Raw genomic sequence first — 19,757 nt, 5'->3', positions numbered from 1 at the left:
TAAAAAAGGGGGATTTGTTGTGGACCATAAATGGCAAAAAACCATTTTAGATTCAAGGCTTAGCAAAAGGCTAAGTTCCCCCCCCCCCCTACATCTCCATATTTGGCTTTGATGCTGAGTATTTGCACCCACTCTACTTGCTTCCTTGGGTTGCTGGAAGCAATATACATGTCCTCCCTCTGACTCTTTGTTTGTTTCAGATGTTGGTAGATTTCACTAATGTATCCTGTTTTTGCCTTGGGAGAGTTCCTGTCTTAGCTTTGGATGTGCAACTTTGTATAAAGGTCCTTGATTTGCATATGGCTATATATTAAAGCAAACTGGGGATATGGGGCACTCAGATACTGCCAGGCATTTTGAAGAGTCCTGTGGTCCCATTGTTTTTGTTTTGATAAGTGTGTTTCCTTAATTCCACACCATTATTTGGAGCCACGCTGGTCTGCGGCAGCTGCTGTTTTGGAAACAGTCTGTAAAGGGGCAGGGGCTGAACGACAAGAGACCTGTCAGGAGCTACTACAAGGAATTCAGTAGAGTGATGGTAGTTTTGACCAGGGTCAAGTGGCAAAAGAAGTAAAAGTTGGCTGAATTCTGAATATATTTTGAAGAAGAGCAGGAAGGTGGTCATTTGGTGGATTAGAGGCAAAATGAGGACATCAATCATGACTTCAAGATTTTCGGTGTAGCAGCTGAAAGAATGGGAGAAGATTTAAACAGAATGCATGTTTCTTAGAGGTAAGAGGTGTATCAGAAGTTTGGGCCCCATCAAACTTGCAATGCCCATTAGATATCCAACTGGAGATGGTGTACAGGTAGATGGGTATATAAATTTGGAGTGAATATGGGAATTATCAGCTTAGGTAGTATTTAAAGTCAGAAGACAATGTGAGTTTAACTAGAAAGTGAGTGTTGCTAGAAAAGAGATTGGAAACCACACCCATTGGGCCCTATATTTAGGGGCTAAGGAAATGAAGGGAAGTCAAAAAAGGAGACCAAAAAGAATAGCTAGTATATTTTGGGGTTGTGTTAGACTAGAACACAGTACACCCTCCAGGCACACGGTAGCATAGCACTATCTTATAGGCTTTCTCTCTACACACATGGGCACCTGAAGAATTGCTAGGCAAAATTCCATCTTTTACTATCATCAAATTACTGGAATGAAACTTTTAAAGAACAGGTCTAACCTAGACAGTAATCAAGAAAACACAAATAGAGTGACGTCAGAGAAATGGTGCCGTGAGGAGCGCAACGGAAAAATCTCCCCAAAATTTCAACAAGTTCATCAACCAGAGACAGAAAAATCTATTCATGGAGTGACTGGGAGTCCCACACACTGAAAATGAAGGCAGAGGCAGCGGCAACCTCATAGCTGGATCATGAGGCTGCTAATTCAGGAAGGAAAGACTAGAAGAGAGGCTCCGGGAAAACACTCTCTCATTGTCAGAGCCTGAAAACGCTAATAAGCCTTGACTACCAACGAGACTGAAGCCTAATATATGACATTACTGTAGAGTCTCAACAACTGCAAATCTCTACCTAAGCGTGACACAGGGGCAGAGTCTGGGGTACAGAGTCACCAACCAGGAAAAGGGAGAGGAAAAAAAAGGAAGAAGTTAACCTCAAAATCAAGAAAAATCCACAGACTTTATAACTTGTTCCACTATTTTTTTTTGTTTCTTTCATCTTCTTGCCTTTATTATTATTATTTCTTTTTCCTCCACCTTGGTCCTTTTATTCTCTGCCCATCTTATTCTTTCCTCTTCTTGAACTACACTACCCATAAATGTTATATTTCCCATTTTTTTCTTTTCTTCTTCCTTTCTCTCCATGAGGGTTACACTAAAAAACCCTTAACTCTCTCTTTTTGTCTTTTTTCTTCTTTTCTTTTCCCCCCTTTTCTTTTTTCTCCCTCTCTATTAGTTTCTTCTTTTCTCCTTTTACTTTTCCTTTCATTCAATCCTCAATCACAAACTATTTTATTTGGGACTCAAAAAAATTTTTTGTGGCACTTTGGGTGCTTTTTATTTCACCTTTTAACTCATTAGCATTCCTCCCAACCCTGGCTCTCCATTCTATCTAGTTTTTGCTCCACTTAATACAATAGTAATTTTTTTTCTGTTTTCCTGTTTCTCTCTTATCCCTCTCATTATATCTCTTAGTCGACCATCACTTACAAGCAAATCATTTTATACTTAACCCAAATATTTTCCTTTTTTGCATTTCATGGGTCCCTACCTCCTTTTTTGCCCCTTGAACACTTCTCCACAACTCAGGCCCTCCGTTATAGGCAGTGTTTGTTCCATTTAGCATAATATAATTCAAAGTTCATCACAATATTTTTCCCAAGGAGGAGGGAAGAGGAGGGGAAGAGAATAAAAAAGAGGGGAAATAATAAATTATTTTTTTTAATTTTTTTCCTTTTTTTCCCTTTTTATTCTTTATTAATTCTCATTAGTGCTATCAACAAGACCGCCCTCAGATGCCATCAAGAAAAAGGAAATTGAGTATCATGGATACAAAAGATAGAGAAGTAGCACAGACAGATATGGAAAAATCTATGGAGAAAAAATTTAATATATTGGAAACCTTGGAGCTGAATGACAGAGAATTTGAAATAGTAATTCTAAAAATACTCAGATATACAAGAAAACACAGGAAGGCAATTTAGAGTGCTCAAAAAACAACGAACACAAAGAATATATTACCAAAGAAATTGAAACTATAAAAACAGAGATGAAAAACTCAAATCATGAACTGAAAAATGAGGTAACAAGCTTAGCTAATAGAACAGGCCAGATAGAAGGTAAGATTAGTGACATAGAAGACAAGCAACTTGAAGCACAACGAAGAGAAGAGAGAGACTCAAAAATTAAAAAAAAAATGAGAAAGCCCTTCAGGAATTGTCTGACTCCATCAAAAAGAATAACAAAAATAACAGGTATATCAGAGGGAGAAGAGAGAGAAAATGGAATGGAGAACATACTCAAACAAATAATAGACAAGGACTTCCCAAGCCTGTAGAAAGACCTAAAGCCTCAGATTCAAGAAGCAAACAGAAAACCAAGTTTTCTTAACCATAACAAACCTACTCCAAGGCATATCATAATGAAATTGGCACAAACCAACGACAAAGAAAAAATTCTCAAGGCAGCCAGGGAAAAGAAGAATACAACATATAAAGGAAGGTTTATTAGATTATCATCAGATTTCTCAGCAGAAACTCTACAAGCTAGAAGAGAGTGGACCCCAATATTTAAAGACCTGAAAGAGAGGAACTTTCAGCCAAGAATACTATACCCATCAAAGCTATCCTTCAAATATGAAGAAGAAACAAAAACATTCACAAATACAGAAAAGATGAGGGAATTTATCATCAGAAAACCCCCACTCCAGGAAATACTAAAGGGGGTTTTCCAACCAGATACAAAGAACAAAACAAAACAAAACCACAACTAAAAGCTCCACCAAGAAAACAATAAAACCAAATTTAAACTGTGACAACAAAAAAAAAAAAGGGAGAGGACAAAGATTAAAGTAGCGAAGGGCAACAGAGTGCAGAAACACTCATGAGATAGGGTACTACATTGAATATGATAGGTACCCTTTTCATTATTTAATGGTAACCAACCTTAAAAAAACCACCACAGAAGCACATGACTTAAAATAGGTAGCAAAAGAGGAAAGAAGTATGGAATACAAAACAAAAATAAATGATAGAAAAACAAAAGAGAAAAATCAAACAAGATTCAAAACTAACAGAAAGCAATTTATAAAATGGCAATAGGGAACCCACTAGTGCCAGTAATTACACTAAATGTAAATGGATTAAACTCACCAATAAAAAGACACAGAGTAGCAGAATGGATTAAAAAAGAAAATCCAACTGTATGCTGCCTACAAGAAACACATCTAAGCAACAAGGATAAAAACAAATTCAAAGTGAAAGGCTGGAAAATAATACTCCAAGAAAATAACATCCAAAAAAAAGCAGGTGTAGCAATACTCATTTCTAATAATGCTGACTACAAGACAGCAAAAGTACTCAGAGACAAAAATCGTCATTTCATAATGATTAAGGGGACACTGAATCAAGAAGACATAACAATTCTTAATATATATGCACCAAACCAAGGAGCACCAAAATATATAAGACAGCTACTTATTGACCTAAAAACAAAAACTGACAAAAATACAATCATACCTGGAGACCTCAATACACCGCTGATGGCTCTAGATCATTCATCCAAACAGAAAATCAATAAAGATATTGACCTTAAACAAAACACTACAGCACCTGGATATGACAGACATCTACAGGACACTTCATCCCAAAGCGACAGAGTATACATTTTTCTCTAGTGTACATGGAACATTCTCAAGAATTGACCATATGTTGGGCCACAAAAATATCATCAACAAATTCAGAAAAATCAAAATTGTATCAAGCATATTTTGTGATCATAAAGCCTTGAAACTAGAATTCAGCTGCAAAAAAGATGGGAAAAAACCCACAAAAATGTGGAAACTAAAAACATACTTTTAAAAAATGAATGTGTCAAAGAAAAAATAAGCGCAGAGATCAAAAGATATATACAGACAAATGACAATACGACATATCAGAATCTCTGGGATACAGCAAAAGCAGTAATAAGAGAGAAGTTCTTATCACTTCAGGCCTATATGAACAAACAAGAGAGAGCCCAAGTGAACCACTTAACTTCACACCTTAAGGAATTAGAAAAAGAAGGACAAAGACAACCCAAAACCAGCCGAAGAAAGGAAATAATAAAAATCAGAGCAGAAATAAATGAAATAGAGAACAGAAAAACTATAGAAAAAATTAATAGAACAAGGAGCTGGTTCTTTGAAAAGATCAACAAAATTGACAAACCCTTGGCAAGACTCACCAAGGAAAAAAGAGAAAGGACTCATATAAACAAAATCCAAAATGAAAGACGAGAAATCACCACAGACATCATAGATATACAAAGAATTATTGTAGAATACTACAAAAACTATATGCCACCAAATTCAGCAACCTAGAAGAAATGGATAAATTCCTAGAACAATACAACCTTCCTAGTCTAAGTCATGAAGAAGCAGAGAGCCTAAACAGACCAATTAGCAGGGAGGAAATAGAAAAAACTATTAAAAACCTCCCCAAAAATAAAAGTGCAGGCCCAGACAGTTATACTAGTGAATTCTATCAAACATTCAAAGAAGACTTGGTTCCTATTCTACTCAAAGTCTTCCGAAAAATTGAAGAAGAAGCAATATTTCCAAACACATTTTATGAGGCCAACATAACCTTCATACTGAAACCTGGAAAGGACGGCACAAAAAAAGAAAACTACAGACTAATATCTCTACTGAATACAGATGCTAAAATACTAGCAAATTGAATACAACAATATATTAAAAAATAATACATCATGATCAAGTAGGATTCATCCCAGAATCTCAAGGATCGTTCAACATATGTAAAACGGTTAACATAATACACCATATCAACAAAACAAAGAACAAAAAACACATGATCTTATCAATAGATGCAGAAAAGGCATTCGGTAAAATACAACACAACTTTATGTTTAAGACACTCAACAAAATGGGTATAGAGGGAAAATATCTCAACATGATAAAGGCCATATATGATAAACCATCAGTCAACATCATATTAAATGGCTTAAAACTGAGGACTTTACCCCTTAAATCAAGAACAAGACAGGGTTGTCCACTCTTTCCCCTCTTATTAACATGGTGCTAGAAGTTTTAGCCAGAGCAATCAGACAAGAGAAAGAAATAAAAGGCATCCATATCAGAAAAGAAGAAATAAAGGTATCACTTTTTGCAGATGATATGATCCTATACATCGAGAACCCCAAAGACTTTACAAAAAGATTACTAGAAATAAACCAATACAGTAAAGTCACAGGATACAAAATTAATATAGAAAAGTCCATAGCCTTTCTATATGCCAACAATGAAATATTAGAAAATGAACTCCAAAATATAATCCTCTTCACGATTGCAACAAAAAAAATAAAATACCTTGGAATAAACATAACAAAGAATGTATAGGACCTATATAAGAAAACTACAAAGCATTGTTAAGGGAAATCAGAAAAGATACAATGGGATGGAAAAATATTCCTTGTTCTTGGATAGGAAAAATAAATATAATCAAAATGGCCATATTACCCAAAGCAATTGATAAATTTAATGCAATTCCCATCAAAATTCTGACATTTTTTAAAGAAATGGAACAAAAAATCATCAGATTTATATGGAACTATAAAAAACCCTGAATAGCCAAAGCAATCCTAAGGAAAAAGAATGAAGCTGGGGGCATTACAATACCTGACTTCAAACTATATTATAGGGCCACGACAATCAAAACAGCATGGTATTGGCAGAAAAATAGACACTCAGACCAATGGAACAGAATAGAAAGTCCAGAAATAAAACCACATATATATGGTCAAATAATTTTCGATAAAGGGGCCAACAACACACAATGGAGAAAAGAAAGCCTCTTCAACAAATGGTGCTGGGAAAACTGGAAAGCCACATGCAAAAGAATGAAACTCGACTACAGCTTGTCCCCTTGTACTAAAATTAATTCAAAATGGATCAAAGACCTAAATATAAGACCTGAAACAATAAAGTACACAGAAGAAGTCATAGGTACTAAACTCATGGACCTGGGTTTTAAAGAGCATTTTATGAGTTTGACTCCAAAGGCAAGAGAAGTGAAGGCAAAGATAAATGAATGGGACTACATCAGAATAAAAAGTTTTTGCTCAGCAAGAGATACTGACAACTAAATGGGAAATATTTTCAAACAACAGCTCAGATAAGGGCCTAATATCCAAAATTTACAAAGAACTCATAAAATTCAACAACAAACAAACAAACAATCCAATAAAAAAATGGGAAGAGGACATGAACAGACAGTTCTCCCAGGAAGAAATACAAATGGCCAACAGATATATGAAAAGATGCTCATCTTCATTAGTTATTAGAGAAATGCAAATCAAAACTGCAATGAGATACGACGTCACACCTGTTAGATTAGCTATTATCAACAAGACAGGTAATAGCAAATGTTGGAGAGGCTGTGGAGAAAAAGGAACCCTCATTCACTGTTGGTGGGAATGTAAAGTAGTACAACCATTATGGAAGAAAGTATGGTGGTTCCTCAAAAAACTGAAAATAGAACTACCTTATGACCCAGCAATCCCTCTCCTGGATATAACCCCTAAAACTCAGAAACATTGATACGTAAAGACACATGCAGCCCCATGTTCATTGCAGCATTGTTCACAGTGGCCAAGACATGGAAACAACCAAAAAGCCCTTCAATAGAAGATTAGATAAAGAAGATGTGGTACATATACACTATGGAATACTACTCAGCCATAAGAAATGATGACATTGGATCATTTACAGCAAAATGGTGGGATCTTGGTAACATTATATGGAGTGAAATAAGTAAATCAGAAAAAACCAAGAACTGCATGATTTCATACATTGGTGGGACATAAAAACGAGACTAGGAGACATGGACAAGAGTGTGGTGGTTAAGGGGGAGAAGGGGAGGAGGGGGAGGGGAAGGGGGAGGGGGAAGGGCACAAAGAAAACTAGATAGAAAGTGTCGGAGGAAAATCTGATTTTGGGTGATGGGTATGCAACATAACTGAATGATGATAACCATGGACATGTTTTCTTTGAATATATGTACCCTGATTTATTGATGTCACCCCATTAAAATTAATAAAAATTTATTAAAAAAAAGGAAAACACAAATAAAGACAGCAAACTATCATCCATCAAATCATTAAAAAATTTAAATTCTTACAATATTAGGAATAATTTAGGATGTTCCAAAATGGAAAGTCTTTTCTGGAAGAACAATTTAGAAGTATAAAGCAAAATTAATTTCTAGGTGTTTACATACATGTGGTACTGTTTGTGTAAAAAAACAAAACTATATACTATTCACAGAGATATATAATTATATAGATAGATAAATAGATAGTACATATTTTATATATATTACATATATAGTTCACACTGCTATAAGATATAATGAAAGGTTTTAAGAGAATAAAACCTAAGAGTTCCCATCATAAGGCAAATTTCTTTTTTCATTTTTTGCTTTCTCTTTTTATTATATCTAAAAGAGATAATGAATGCTAACTAAACTTACTGTGGTGATCATTTCACTGTGTATTTATGTATATATATATATGCATTAAAGGAATTGAAAGAAAAACTCTTACAGGTAGTTAGCGTTTGCCTCTAGGGGGAGAGTGTCTGGCAATTACCTAATGTGTAATGCCTTACTTAGCCTGTTTTTTCAAACATACAAGAAACCTGACCAGGCGGTGGTGCAGTGAATAGAGCATCAGACTGGGACGTGGGGGACCCAGGTTTGAAGCCCCTAAAGTCACCAGCTTGAGTGCGGGCTCATCTGGTTTGAGCACAGCTCACCAGCTTGGACCCAAGGTTGCTGGCTTGAGCAAGGGGTCACTTGCTCTGCTGTAGCCCCCCAGTCAAGGCACATATGAAAAATCAATCAATGAACAACTAAGGTGCCACAATGAAGACTTGATGCTTCTCCTCTCTCTCCCTTCCTGTCTATCTGTCCCCCTCTCTCTCTCTGTCACAAACCCCTCCCCCCCCAAAAAAAACATACATTCAATTTATGAAAAATATTTGAAACATATGTGAGAAAATATTTACAGGGCAGGGAAAAAGTTAGTGTACAGTTGTTCATATGGAAAATAATACAATAATTAATAAATAATAATACAAGAATAAATTCTGTGTTTTACGTACTCACAAATGTAAACCTACTTTCACCCAGTATAATCATCAACTCTGGTGTGAAGACATAAGTGCATGTAATCTTTTTGTATTTAAAAAAATTTAAAATGTTTTTTAAAAGCAAAAAGAATAAAAGGAAAACAAGACAATTTGTTTAAAACAACAAATGCTTACTACCTATATCCCAAGTCTTTAATAAAACAAAAGCAGAAGAATGTATTTTGTTGGCATATTAATAATTACTAGGCCTCTGGTTTTCCATAATTCCAAAATACACCCACATGCTATAATTTACTATTCAATAAAAACTGTGAAATAACTTTGAGTACACTACCCATGAATAAAGTAATTAAAAAAAATTAAACTGAGAGAAGAACATGTTAAAAATACCTAGTTTTATCAGATCTAATCTGAGGAGAGAATTAGGCTATCAGTTTGAGTTATAATCAAAGACTTGCATCAGTGCTTCTGGAGTGAGATGAGGAATACCAAAATGAATGAACAGATATGTAAGTCCATCAGTCAGTCAGTCAGTCAGTCAGCCAATCTAAACAACACATAATAATTCATGAAACCATACTTAATTCTCCTTTGCAAATGTGAGATATAAATACTCTCTTCCTTAATGAGTTATAAGACTCTACAAACATTTTAATTTTTTATAAGATTCCTCTACTTGAAGAAGTAAAACATATAAGACTATATTATAATAATAATACCTTTTACTTTTACACATTTTCTAGACATCAGTATTTCATAATGAAACCTCTACTTCATAACTTTTCTAATCTGTGGGTAATCAATATACTTGCTGACACTGTTACTCCTTTTTCCTAGCTTTTTAGTTTTGAATTAACTCAGCATAAAAGACACAAAAGATACACAATTAAATTCCTAGAAATTAAAAAAACAGCTTCTATATGTGGAATCTAAAAACAACAACAACAAAAAACAAACCCCTCCAATAAAAAAGCAAACCCACAAAAAAAAGAGATCAGATCTGAGGTTACCAGAGGTAGGCAGTAAGGGGAGAAGGAACTGGAGAAAGGTGGTCAAAATGTACAAAGTTCAAATCACAAGCTAAGTACTAGGGATGTAATGTGTAGATGATAACTGTAGTTCACACTGCTATATGGTATCTATGAAAGGTTTTAAGAGAGTAAATCCTAAGAGTTTTCTCATCACAAGGGTAAATTTTTTTTTCAGTTTTTGCTTTCTCTTTTTATTGTATCTAAAAGAGATAATGAATGTTAACTAAACTTATTATGGTGATCATTTCACTATATATTTATATATAAAAACTTTTACATATACATATGTGTGTGTTATACCATTGTGTTGTACACCTTAACCTTATAGTGATATGTCAGTTACAGTTCAGTAAAACTGGGGGAAAAAAATCAGCTTTTAATAAATATGTTCCTAAAACAAAAAAATTACACATTAATGGGGTATGTAGTTTTAAATCCTAATTCTGTCATCCTCAACATGTATCAAAGTATCAAATTGTGTATAAAATTAAAAAGCTCCTTACTGTCCTAAACATTATGATTATCTTTCCTTTCTACAAGAATACATCTGTTTATTCCCCCAAAGGGTAGTTACAGACAGTCCTTTCCTGGGCTTACAACAAGTCATATCAACTGTACCATTTAAGATGTAAATCACTTTTCCAGCATATTCAAAAATAAATTCAAGCTGATTCATTTAGTGTGTTACTGATTGTCAGGTGGATTAGAAGCATTTTTTTACCTATATTTTCAATGATGTATTTTGTTGTCATATTAAAAATTACTAGGCCTCTGGTATTCCATAATTCCAAAATGCCTTGTTTTCCTTTGGAAATTTTCTCTACACCAAACTAATGTATATTAAATAAAACAATCAAACAGGTAAATGTTTAAGGTATTTTTCCAAAAAGCAGTAGAACAACTTTTTCTCCTGCAATTTAATTTTTGTTGATAATTTCCTGGGTTTTAAAAAAGTCTTTAAAAAGGATAATTCTAGTTTCTGATTGGACAGAACAGATTAGCAGGTATATTTTCCCTCAACATTGGTTAGATAAATATTTTCATTGTTGAGTTAACATCGCAAAGAAAACAATTCGTTAAGTTTTTCAAAGTAGCAAACATTTTGTGGAGCAAGCAAACGTTTTATTCCACAAATATTTCTGGAGCAGCTGCTAGGTGCAGGGCACTCTGCTAACAGCTGTGGGTGAAGCAAGTATGGTTCAGTCACCTATTCTGCTCATGATATATACAGTACTCAGGAGCTTCAGTGGGGAGATAAGGAAGCATGGAGATCATCACTCACAAAGTAAGGCAGAAAAGGAGTCAATATTTTCAGACAGAAAATTAAAGTACACTATAGGAGTTCAGAGAAGGGAAAACTGATTCCCACAAGTAGTGTGAGAAGGGAAAATCAGAGAAGGCTTCATGACAGCAGTGGATATGAGTAGATCTTGAAGGAAAGTAAGACATTGACCAACGTGGACTGGCAGACAGGTCTGCATAGAGATTGAGGACGGTTTTCAGGGCGGGTTGTGTAAGTAGAGAGCTTGATCAGTGTCATACAAGCAAGAAATTCAAGCATTAGGGTAGGTAAAAGAAATGAGAAAAAAAAAAAAAGGAGTTAAGAAGTAGGCACCAGATTACAGAGGACTTTGAGGACGTAAGGTCAAGTGGCTCATACTTTTTATCTGGTAGGCAAATGGAAACCAATGAAGACTTGCAGCAGAGGAGCAGTATGATCAGACACATGCTTCGGGAAGATTAATTTAACATCAGTGGGATATAGATAGAAAGGAACACAAATTAGAGATGAGCAAACTCTATCACATGAGGAATCTATCGCATAGTATAAATAAGAGTGAAAATAAAAACTAAGCAGTATCAGTGGAAATGTAAAGAATATGGATGCAAAAAACCCCAGTACATTATAAATAGCACTTATGAAAAATATGGAATAAAGCCTTACCTGATTCTTCTGTATCTTGTTCATCTATTAAACCTACTGAGACGCCTAAATCCACACATTTCTTGCTATGTGTCTTGGACTTCATGTGTTTTGTCAGATTTCCTTAAGGGAAAAGAATGTTTACTAAGCTTACATAGTATTATTTTGCTATTGCATTTGTCAACACTGGCAAATTCCATTCTTATTTCAAGTGAAAGTAAGGTTGTGGTTGTACAATTCCAATGACTAAAATTTGGCCAAAAAATATTGGTAGCTGTATGTTGTAGAAACCTTGTTATTTGTTTTTAGTAATAGTTTCTCTTTTTCAAATCTACTCCACTTCTTCGATAATGTCTACTTTGGGTCAGTTTTCCAAAATCCCAATGCTTCTGCCTGGGACCTTAATGGTTTCATATCACTGATTCTGTACCAGGTTTTGTCTCTCTCTCTCTCTCTCTCTTTTTTATGTGGCATAGGAATAGGCTTTTGCTTTTTAGCAGGCAGCTTCCTCCCAACATGGTCCAAGTCACTGGGCAGGAGAGCTAAGCTTATTTCAGAAGCCCTGGGTTCCCCCACCCTTTCAGTATTAGCATTAAAACCCCATGTTTGCAGGCATATATCTGGCTTTAATGTCCCTATGGACTTCTTTTTTTTGTATCTGTTCATCATGCTATCTTGGAGTTTCTTTTTGGTACCTGAGAGTTAGCCTTTTTAAATTTTGAGCTTGACTATTAAAGACTGTATTTAGTTGTTGTTATATTATGAACAGTAATTCTGTGTGTGTGTTTGGAACCAAAGAAAGAATTCCCTGCATTAATTTCACTTCACCATATTGACTAGAAGTCTCAAAGTTGTATCTCTAAAGGTGTATTTCCTCTGGCAGCTGTTCTCTGGTCCTCTGTATTACCAGTTTAAGTGGGAACCACTGAGCACGCTAGCCCCAAGTGATCATGAATGCAGGGGAGAGTTCAGATTCCTCTGAGGGCTACCGAGCAGAATGCCACATACATACAAAATTGCCAACAAGGGAAAATTGCCTCTTGTGAGAAAATAAAATCTAAATACTGAGTTTGGTAGTAGAGCAAATTAGTATTTGAGACTAAAGTCTAAGAGCTAAAAATGTCTGAATCATTGGTAGAGTTTGGGCCTGCAGTAGATGAAGGACCTGCAAAATTACTGTATGTATGTAGCCTCAATTCTACTAAAAATGCACTAAGCCCATGGAACTGGTCACACCTGTTCAAGTCTGCACTAGATAGTATGCATAGCATCCCATAGCTCAGTGCTCCAGAGGTTCAAATATAAGAGGGTGCCCGATCCAAATAATGTCTAGGTTTCATCAAACTCTGACCCTTATGATTCTAGAGATAACACCTGACTTAAATAGCTTGGTCACATCGGACATTTACTTTAAATACACTTAAAAAATAAAATATAAAGCAAATATGTCAAAAGAACAATAATTATTTTAAAATAATGGGTATATGGGTGTTTATTATACAAATCTTTACTCTTCTGTATGCTTCAGAATTTTCACATTAAAAGGTTATAAAAAATGATCTGGTCCTGTTAAATGGCTAATATTTCCACTTATAAAAAAAAATATTTTCTAGTATAATAATATTACCAAAATACAAGGTTCACTAATAAGTTCCTTTAAAGATGATTTTGTTCTCTAAATAGATAGCCACAGAAGGTTATTTCCTTTCTAAAAAGTTAATGTATAATTTTAACTAGGCATACTTGGGAATATAAATTTTTAATAAGCATATTTTCTCATAACTTGAGCTATTACTATTAACCAACTTCTTAAATAATTTAATAGAAACAAAACAATTTGCATTTAAATATGCATATTTAAATGCAAATATCCCTTGGCAATAATGGAAACTTTGTGCATTAATTTAATAGATATAATTTTCAACAGATTTAATAAACCTTAATCTAAATCATCTGGAAAGCATGAGAGATTTTGTTTCTTTGCTCCTCTAGTTACAAATAGAGTTTAACTTTCTGTGATGTAAATGGCACTAAATCCTACAAAGATGCAAGCTAACTGCTTATTTCCTGCTGACTGATCTTAAAGAAGACTAGTGAAAACAAATCCAATTATTTTGAAAACATAATAAAATAAACTAAGAGCACAGAAGATGGAAGTATAGATTTATACACATTATCATCAGAAGCATCAATTTCTAGCACTACATATCATTCCTTTGATACAATATTTTGCTATCCTTGCATGTATGTTATATATATATATACATATATATAGCATGCCATTACACCACTATTACTTTTGCTTAATAACCAGACACATTCAGTGAGTAGAATTGAACTGGCTAGGAAAAAAAAGTAAATGAGTAGGGCAAAAATTACAGCCTAATACAAATCTATTACTATTTAGCTATCTTTAAGAGGAACTATGAAATCTCATTTACAAAAGGTAGACTGCTATAAAGGAAGCTGACCATAAAAAAGTGTACTGTCATACCAAGAATAGGGAAATATTAAATTCTAATATTTTCTTTACCAGTCACCTTAGCAAGGGTAGCTTTCCTCAAATAAATATTTATCACATAATTCCTATGAATTATCTAACAAAACAAAAAATGTAAATTCAGATATGCAGCATATTAGAGAAATGAAAACTTCTAACATACAATGATCACTTTTCAGGGGTCATTATGCTCTGTCTACCAGTTAGTAAACATTTATCTAAAATTTTACATGATGTTGTTTTGAGTTATTTCACCAAGATTAAATACTTGGTGAGTCATAATATTTTTCTTTGGAGATTCATTTATTTTCCACATCTACATTTTCCTTCTTTTCTTGCCCTTATTTTATGAACATATTTTTTTTAATATCCTGATTCCCTGCCCTCCTTCTATTGAGAAATACCCATTTCATATTATACCTCAATCTTCTTTATTTGGTAATATCATCCTTTTCTTGGTAATCTTTTATTAGGTATATGGGCCTATTACTGATGTTCTGGTCTCATACTAGAAATTAATAGATGTTTCTTAATCATAGAATCAAAACCAGCAGAAAAAAATAATAAACTGGGTTAAAGATGAAAGCACTTTATCCTATCAAAGCCTTTACACTAGACCAGTAAAATTATCATGTAATTCATCCTCCATTTCCAGGAGGTTCTATGTCACAATCAAAGGACTACAGCATTACTGCTTCCCCCAACTCCTCATGATTTCTTGAAGCTTTTCAGAAATATTCAAGGCTATTTAAAGGTCAGTTTATTTTTTCATCATTCTTATTTCAGATACTATTGGCATTTAAGGAGAACTACTTTGAAGTTACTTAGATGCTACAGCTTAGAACTCTCTTTAAATGTCAATAAATACTGGTCAAAAATGTAATAAATTTTGCTAAAGAGTTGAATAATCTTTAAGAGAAAAGCTGCAAAGACAACCAATAAAAAAGGTAAAGGAAATGTTAACTCAGAAAAGATAAAAATATTCTGTTAGAAATTATCAATTAAATATTTTTACAAATATATTCCTCTCAGACAGATAATTTATAATTTATAAAGGAAATGTTAACTCAGAAAAGATAAAAATATTCTGTTAGAAATTATCAATTAAATATTTTTACAAATATAATCCTCTCAGACAGATAATTTATAATTTATAATTACTTTTTAAAGGGTGTTAGGTAAAATTAAAATTTTCAGTAACAAACTTTCACATAATGATTCATCAACAAGGGTCCTAATGGAGAAAGTAAACATTTTATAGTAGTGCATTCATTATATGCAACAGCAAACTTGAAGAGGGCAAAATTACCTTGACTATAATAAAGGCTTACAATTTTAATAATATTCAGGGTGGGACAAAAGTAGATTTACAATTAATTGCTCATATGGAAAATATAAAATAATTAAAAAATAATGAAGAGTTAACTGTTTTGAGTACTCACAACTGCAAACCTACTTTCACAGTTGCAATATAAATAAATAATACTAAATATAATTTTAATGACTAGTTCAGAGTTTTAGAAACAATAAATAGTAGAAAAGTTAGAACATTTCTGAAGCTGAAATTCTACAGAATTTGAGTAAAAACAATCATGAAAAAGAAAAAAACAGCTAGATACCTAAAATTAGATAATAAATTCATGAATGAAATCCTAAATTTACTGCAGTTATTATTTTAATTTTTCAATCTTTTAATACCTAAGTAATCATAAAAATAAGAATCATGAAAATTTCTTTTTCTTTTTCAGCCCTAAATTAAGTATTTTTGAAAATGTCTTAGTCATGTTATACGACTGTAACTGGGGTAGTAAAATATAAAAAGGCCATTGCTCCTTTTAAAATGTTATATTTATTATATGTATTCTAAGAACATGTAATTAAAAACTTTTTTTTTAAAGGTCCAGAAACATAAAGAAAAAAGACTACAAGTTTAACAAGATGCAATTTATATTAGTCTATTTAAGCTACTGCATCCTTGGTCAAAGAATATATAAAGTTGGGTCTTAGTGCTATTAACTCAATGCATATAAAAAGGACCATGAAGTGATGTCATCTCATACCTTTTGTCTTAAAGGAGAAGTTACAGTAAGTGCAGTGGTAGGGGCGGACATCTGTATGAGTTCGTATGTGTTTCTTTAACATACTAGGTTTCTTACAACGTATTCCACATTCTTCACAAATGTATTTTCCTCTTCCCCTGCCTCGGACATATACATACTCTTCATTTGATTTATATCTAATTTAAAGAAAGAAAAATGAATAGGAAATTGGATTCTATGTCTCTGGGAAAATATTGATTAAAATTCAACCTAAAAAATAAAACAAGGCACAATTTTTAGACTCAATTTAAAGTTTACGCATGTACAAGTAACAGAACATTCCAGGTTTTCTTATCAATCATTAAGATTCTAATAGCTAATTCTAACCAACCAACTTTATTCAATACTAGGTTTAATTTAAAAATATTTCCTCTCTGAAGTCACTGGGTTTAAGTCTTCATTATTGTTAAATTCAATCACAACCACTGTAATTACTGAAATATATGAGCTTAACGATAACTACAATTGGCTTTCACATTTTGCTTTTCTCATAGCCAAATACACAAGGACATCAAACAGGCAATGAGATCATCTCTCTTAGAGCAGGTTTTCCAAGTCATTTCTTATTGTAAATCAATGTGAACCTCAAGGTTCACTCTGAAAACTTTGTTCTTAGTTGCTTCCTAGGACCTATAGTATTTCCTAAATAGTTATCATTTTCTTGAACAAAACAATTAATATAATACTGAATATATATTTTGCCATAAAGATTCTGTCAATAATCTGAGATACCTTGCAGTATTTATATAAAATTGGCACTGGGTAGTCTTCATTCACAGGAAAGCAAATGTACATTTAAAAAGTAAGTTTAAATGTACATTTAAGAAGTAAAATTTGTACTTGCCCTCCATCAAATATTTTAATTCTTCTTGGTTCACTTTTGATTAAGGAATTTTCTTTATCTTGCTCACTGTTAATTTCAGAGGCATCTTTATTGCTGAATTCAACTACTGTGGACTTTTGATTACCTAATGCTCTCTGAAAGGGAAAAAAAAGAGAAACTAATTTAATGAAACTGAAAACACAAACATGCTGATGTTTCACTTGGAAAATAAAAAAAGGCAGAGTACAGTGCATGGAGTTAACTTCATGAAATGCATTTCAAAGAAGTAACAAGTTAAAGGTCATTTGCTTTATCTCCTTCCTTATCTTCAATATACCTAAGCCACAGCAAACTGGTAAATCTTATGCTATTTTAAAATCTCACCACAGTCCACTGACCTCCAAATGAAGGCTTTACAACCTCCCACCCTGGTACTCCATGAGTTTCATAGGGTTTTTAATAAATTAAGTATCTCTTCTTATAGCTAACCAACCACTCATATTACAATTTAAGTGTATTTCCTTTTTTTAAAATTTTTATTTTATTTATTCATTTTAGAGAGGAGAGAGAGAGGGAGAGAGAGAGGGAGGGAGGGAGGGCGGGAGAGAGAGAGAGAGAGAGAGAGAGAGAAGAGAGAGACAGGGCAGAGGAGCTGGAAGCATCAACTCCCATATGTGCCTTGACCAGGCAAGCCCAGGGTTTCAAACCGGCGACCTCAGCATTTCCAGGTTGACACTTTATCCACTGCACCACCACAGGTCAGGCCTTAAGTGTATTTCTTAAAGAGTTTATTCTTTGAAGATGGCAAAGAACTAGTTACCCTTTTTGGCATAACATTGTCTCATACTCCTGAGAAATATGACTAAGTCCCCTTTAATTTCCATGGATTGTTAAATTAAAGCATAAGCCACATTTCCCATTATTTTATTCTGCCCTTCTTTCATGACTTTAAACCATAATTGGACTTAGCCAGTTGGCTTAGTGGATAGAGCGTAGGCCCAGCATATGGACGTCCCAGTCCCAGGTTCAATTCCTGGTCAAGACACACAAGAGAAACAACCATCTTCTTCTCTCTCCCTCCCTCTTCCCCTTCTCTCCCCTTCTCCTCCTGCAGTCAGGGGCTCAATAGGTTCAAGTGTTGGCCCTGGGTGCTAAGGATAGCTCGGCTGGTCCGAGTGTTGGTCTCACGCACTAAAAATAGCTTGGTTGATTCAAGCATTGGCTTCAGATATGGGTTGCTAGATGGATCCTGGTCAGGGCACATGCAGGAGTCTCTCTCTCTTCCCTCCTCTCACTTAAAAAACAAACAAAACAACAAAAAAACACACAAAATTATGTTTATCTTTGTGTTTTCTCAAAAGCTCCTGAATAATGAGAACTATGAGATACAGATACAGTTCAGTTCAAAAGTTAGGTTTTGGTCTGGTAATAATTAAATCTCTAAAAAAAAGGTAATGAACTCAAAATGCTAACACTGTGTGATCTTCTATAGAAACATTATGGTAACACCAACTTAGGGCTTTACACAATCATGTCATCCACACGTTTTCTCACTTCTCAGCCCATTCCACTCTCACAACTTTGTGAAGCAGGCAGCAAAAATGGATTATATCCTAGTGAGGAAGAAGACTCTCAGGGTTGAATCTCTTGTCCAAGGTCAAGTGTTAACAGCAAAGGTTTAAACTCCAGTACCCTGGCTAACTCCCAATACAAGACACAACTTTTCTAATCAAGGGCTTCTTTGTTACAAACCTGCTTTGAAATTATATCACCATGTAATCAGCTACCACGATGACTTAATAGTGAATGATAAGAGGGTGTGTGCACCACTGATAGAGGGCCTCTGTGGCCTCTTAGAAAGAACAGCCTGAGAAGACCCTGTCCTAAAGCCAGAAGTCAAGAAAAGCTGTTGGCCCGAGTTTCTCAAGAAGGGACAATGACCCTAACAGATGTAAAAAAAAAAAAAAAAAAAAATGCAACCGTCTCCTTTGTTTCCTGGCAAACACATCAGGTTTCCCTTCCACTTGGAATATATATACATATCTTTCCTTAACTTTATGCCTTTAAGAGTAATCCCATTTCTCACTTCTTTTTCAACAAGTTTCCACTATCTTCTGCTTATTTTCTTACAATCAAATCTGGTTTCTATTTAATAGCTACCAATGAGCTAAATGCTAAATCTTTATCATTTCCTTCATCTTTATATGCTTGACCACTCCATGGCATTATACGTTGTTGACACTCTGTTTCTTGTAGAAATCCTTTTACTTTAGCATTTATCTGTTCTTTCCCATTTTGAATTATAAATACATTAACATTTGGGTTGTGAATTAGCAGTCAACCCAAGACCTAATACTCCATAGCCACTTGACCAAATAACTCAAGTCTCCAATGGTATTACAATTACTCAGTCCAAATACCATGTTAGTCTTCACCTTTATTTGACTTCTCTGCTTGAACAACTTTCCTTGAACTACCTTCTTCCTTGATCTGTGATACCACTTTATCACAGCTCTCTTCCTTAGTCTGTTAAGTCTCTTATGTGGAC

General features: G+C 34.1%; 1 protein-coding gene across 4 annotated transcripts in view; it reads right to left on the bottom strand.

Annotated features, from left to right (window-relative positions):
- The window catches only part of HIVEP1 (HIVEP zinc finger 1), a 173,516-nt gene that overhangs the window by 34,041 nt on the left and 119,718 nt on the right, over window positions 1-19,757 (bottom strand). For 3 of the 4 annotated variants that reach the window (XM_066377073.1, XM_066377074.1, XM_066377072.1), the window contains exons 5-7: window positions 17,231-17,364; window positions 16,348-16,523; window positions 11,809-11,910 (exon numbers count right to left, since the gene is read on the bottom strand). In XM_066377073.1, coding sequence (XP_066233170.1) covers window positions 11,809-11,910; window positions 16,348-16,523; window positions 17,231-17,364 — 412 coding nt within the window. The remainder of the gene's footprint in view (window positions 1-11,808; window positions 11,911-16,347; window positions 16,524-17,230; window positions 17,365-19,757) is intronic. The other variant, XM_066377075.1, reaches the window with a different exon arrangement.

Source organism: Saccopteryx leptura, chromosome 3 (assembly GCF_036850995.1).
Source record: "Saccopteryx leptura isolate mSacLep1 chromosome 3, mSacLep1_pri_phased_curated, whole genome shotgun sequence".
Classification (NCBI taxonomy): domain Eukaryota; kingdom Metazoa; phylum Chordata; class Mammalia; order Chiroptera; family Emballonuridae; genus Saccopteryx; species Saccopteryx leptura.
This window is presented reverse-complemented; position numbering and strand designations above follow the sequence as displayed.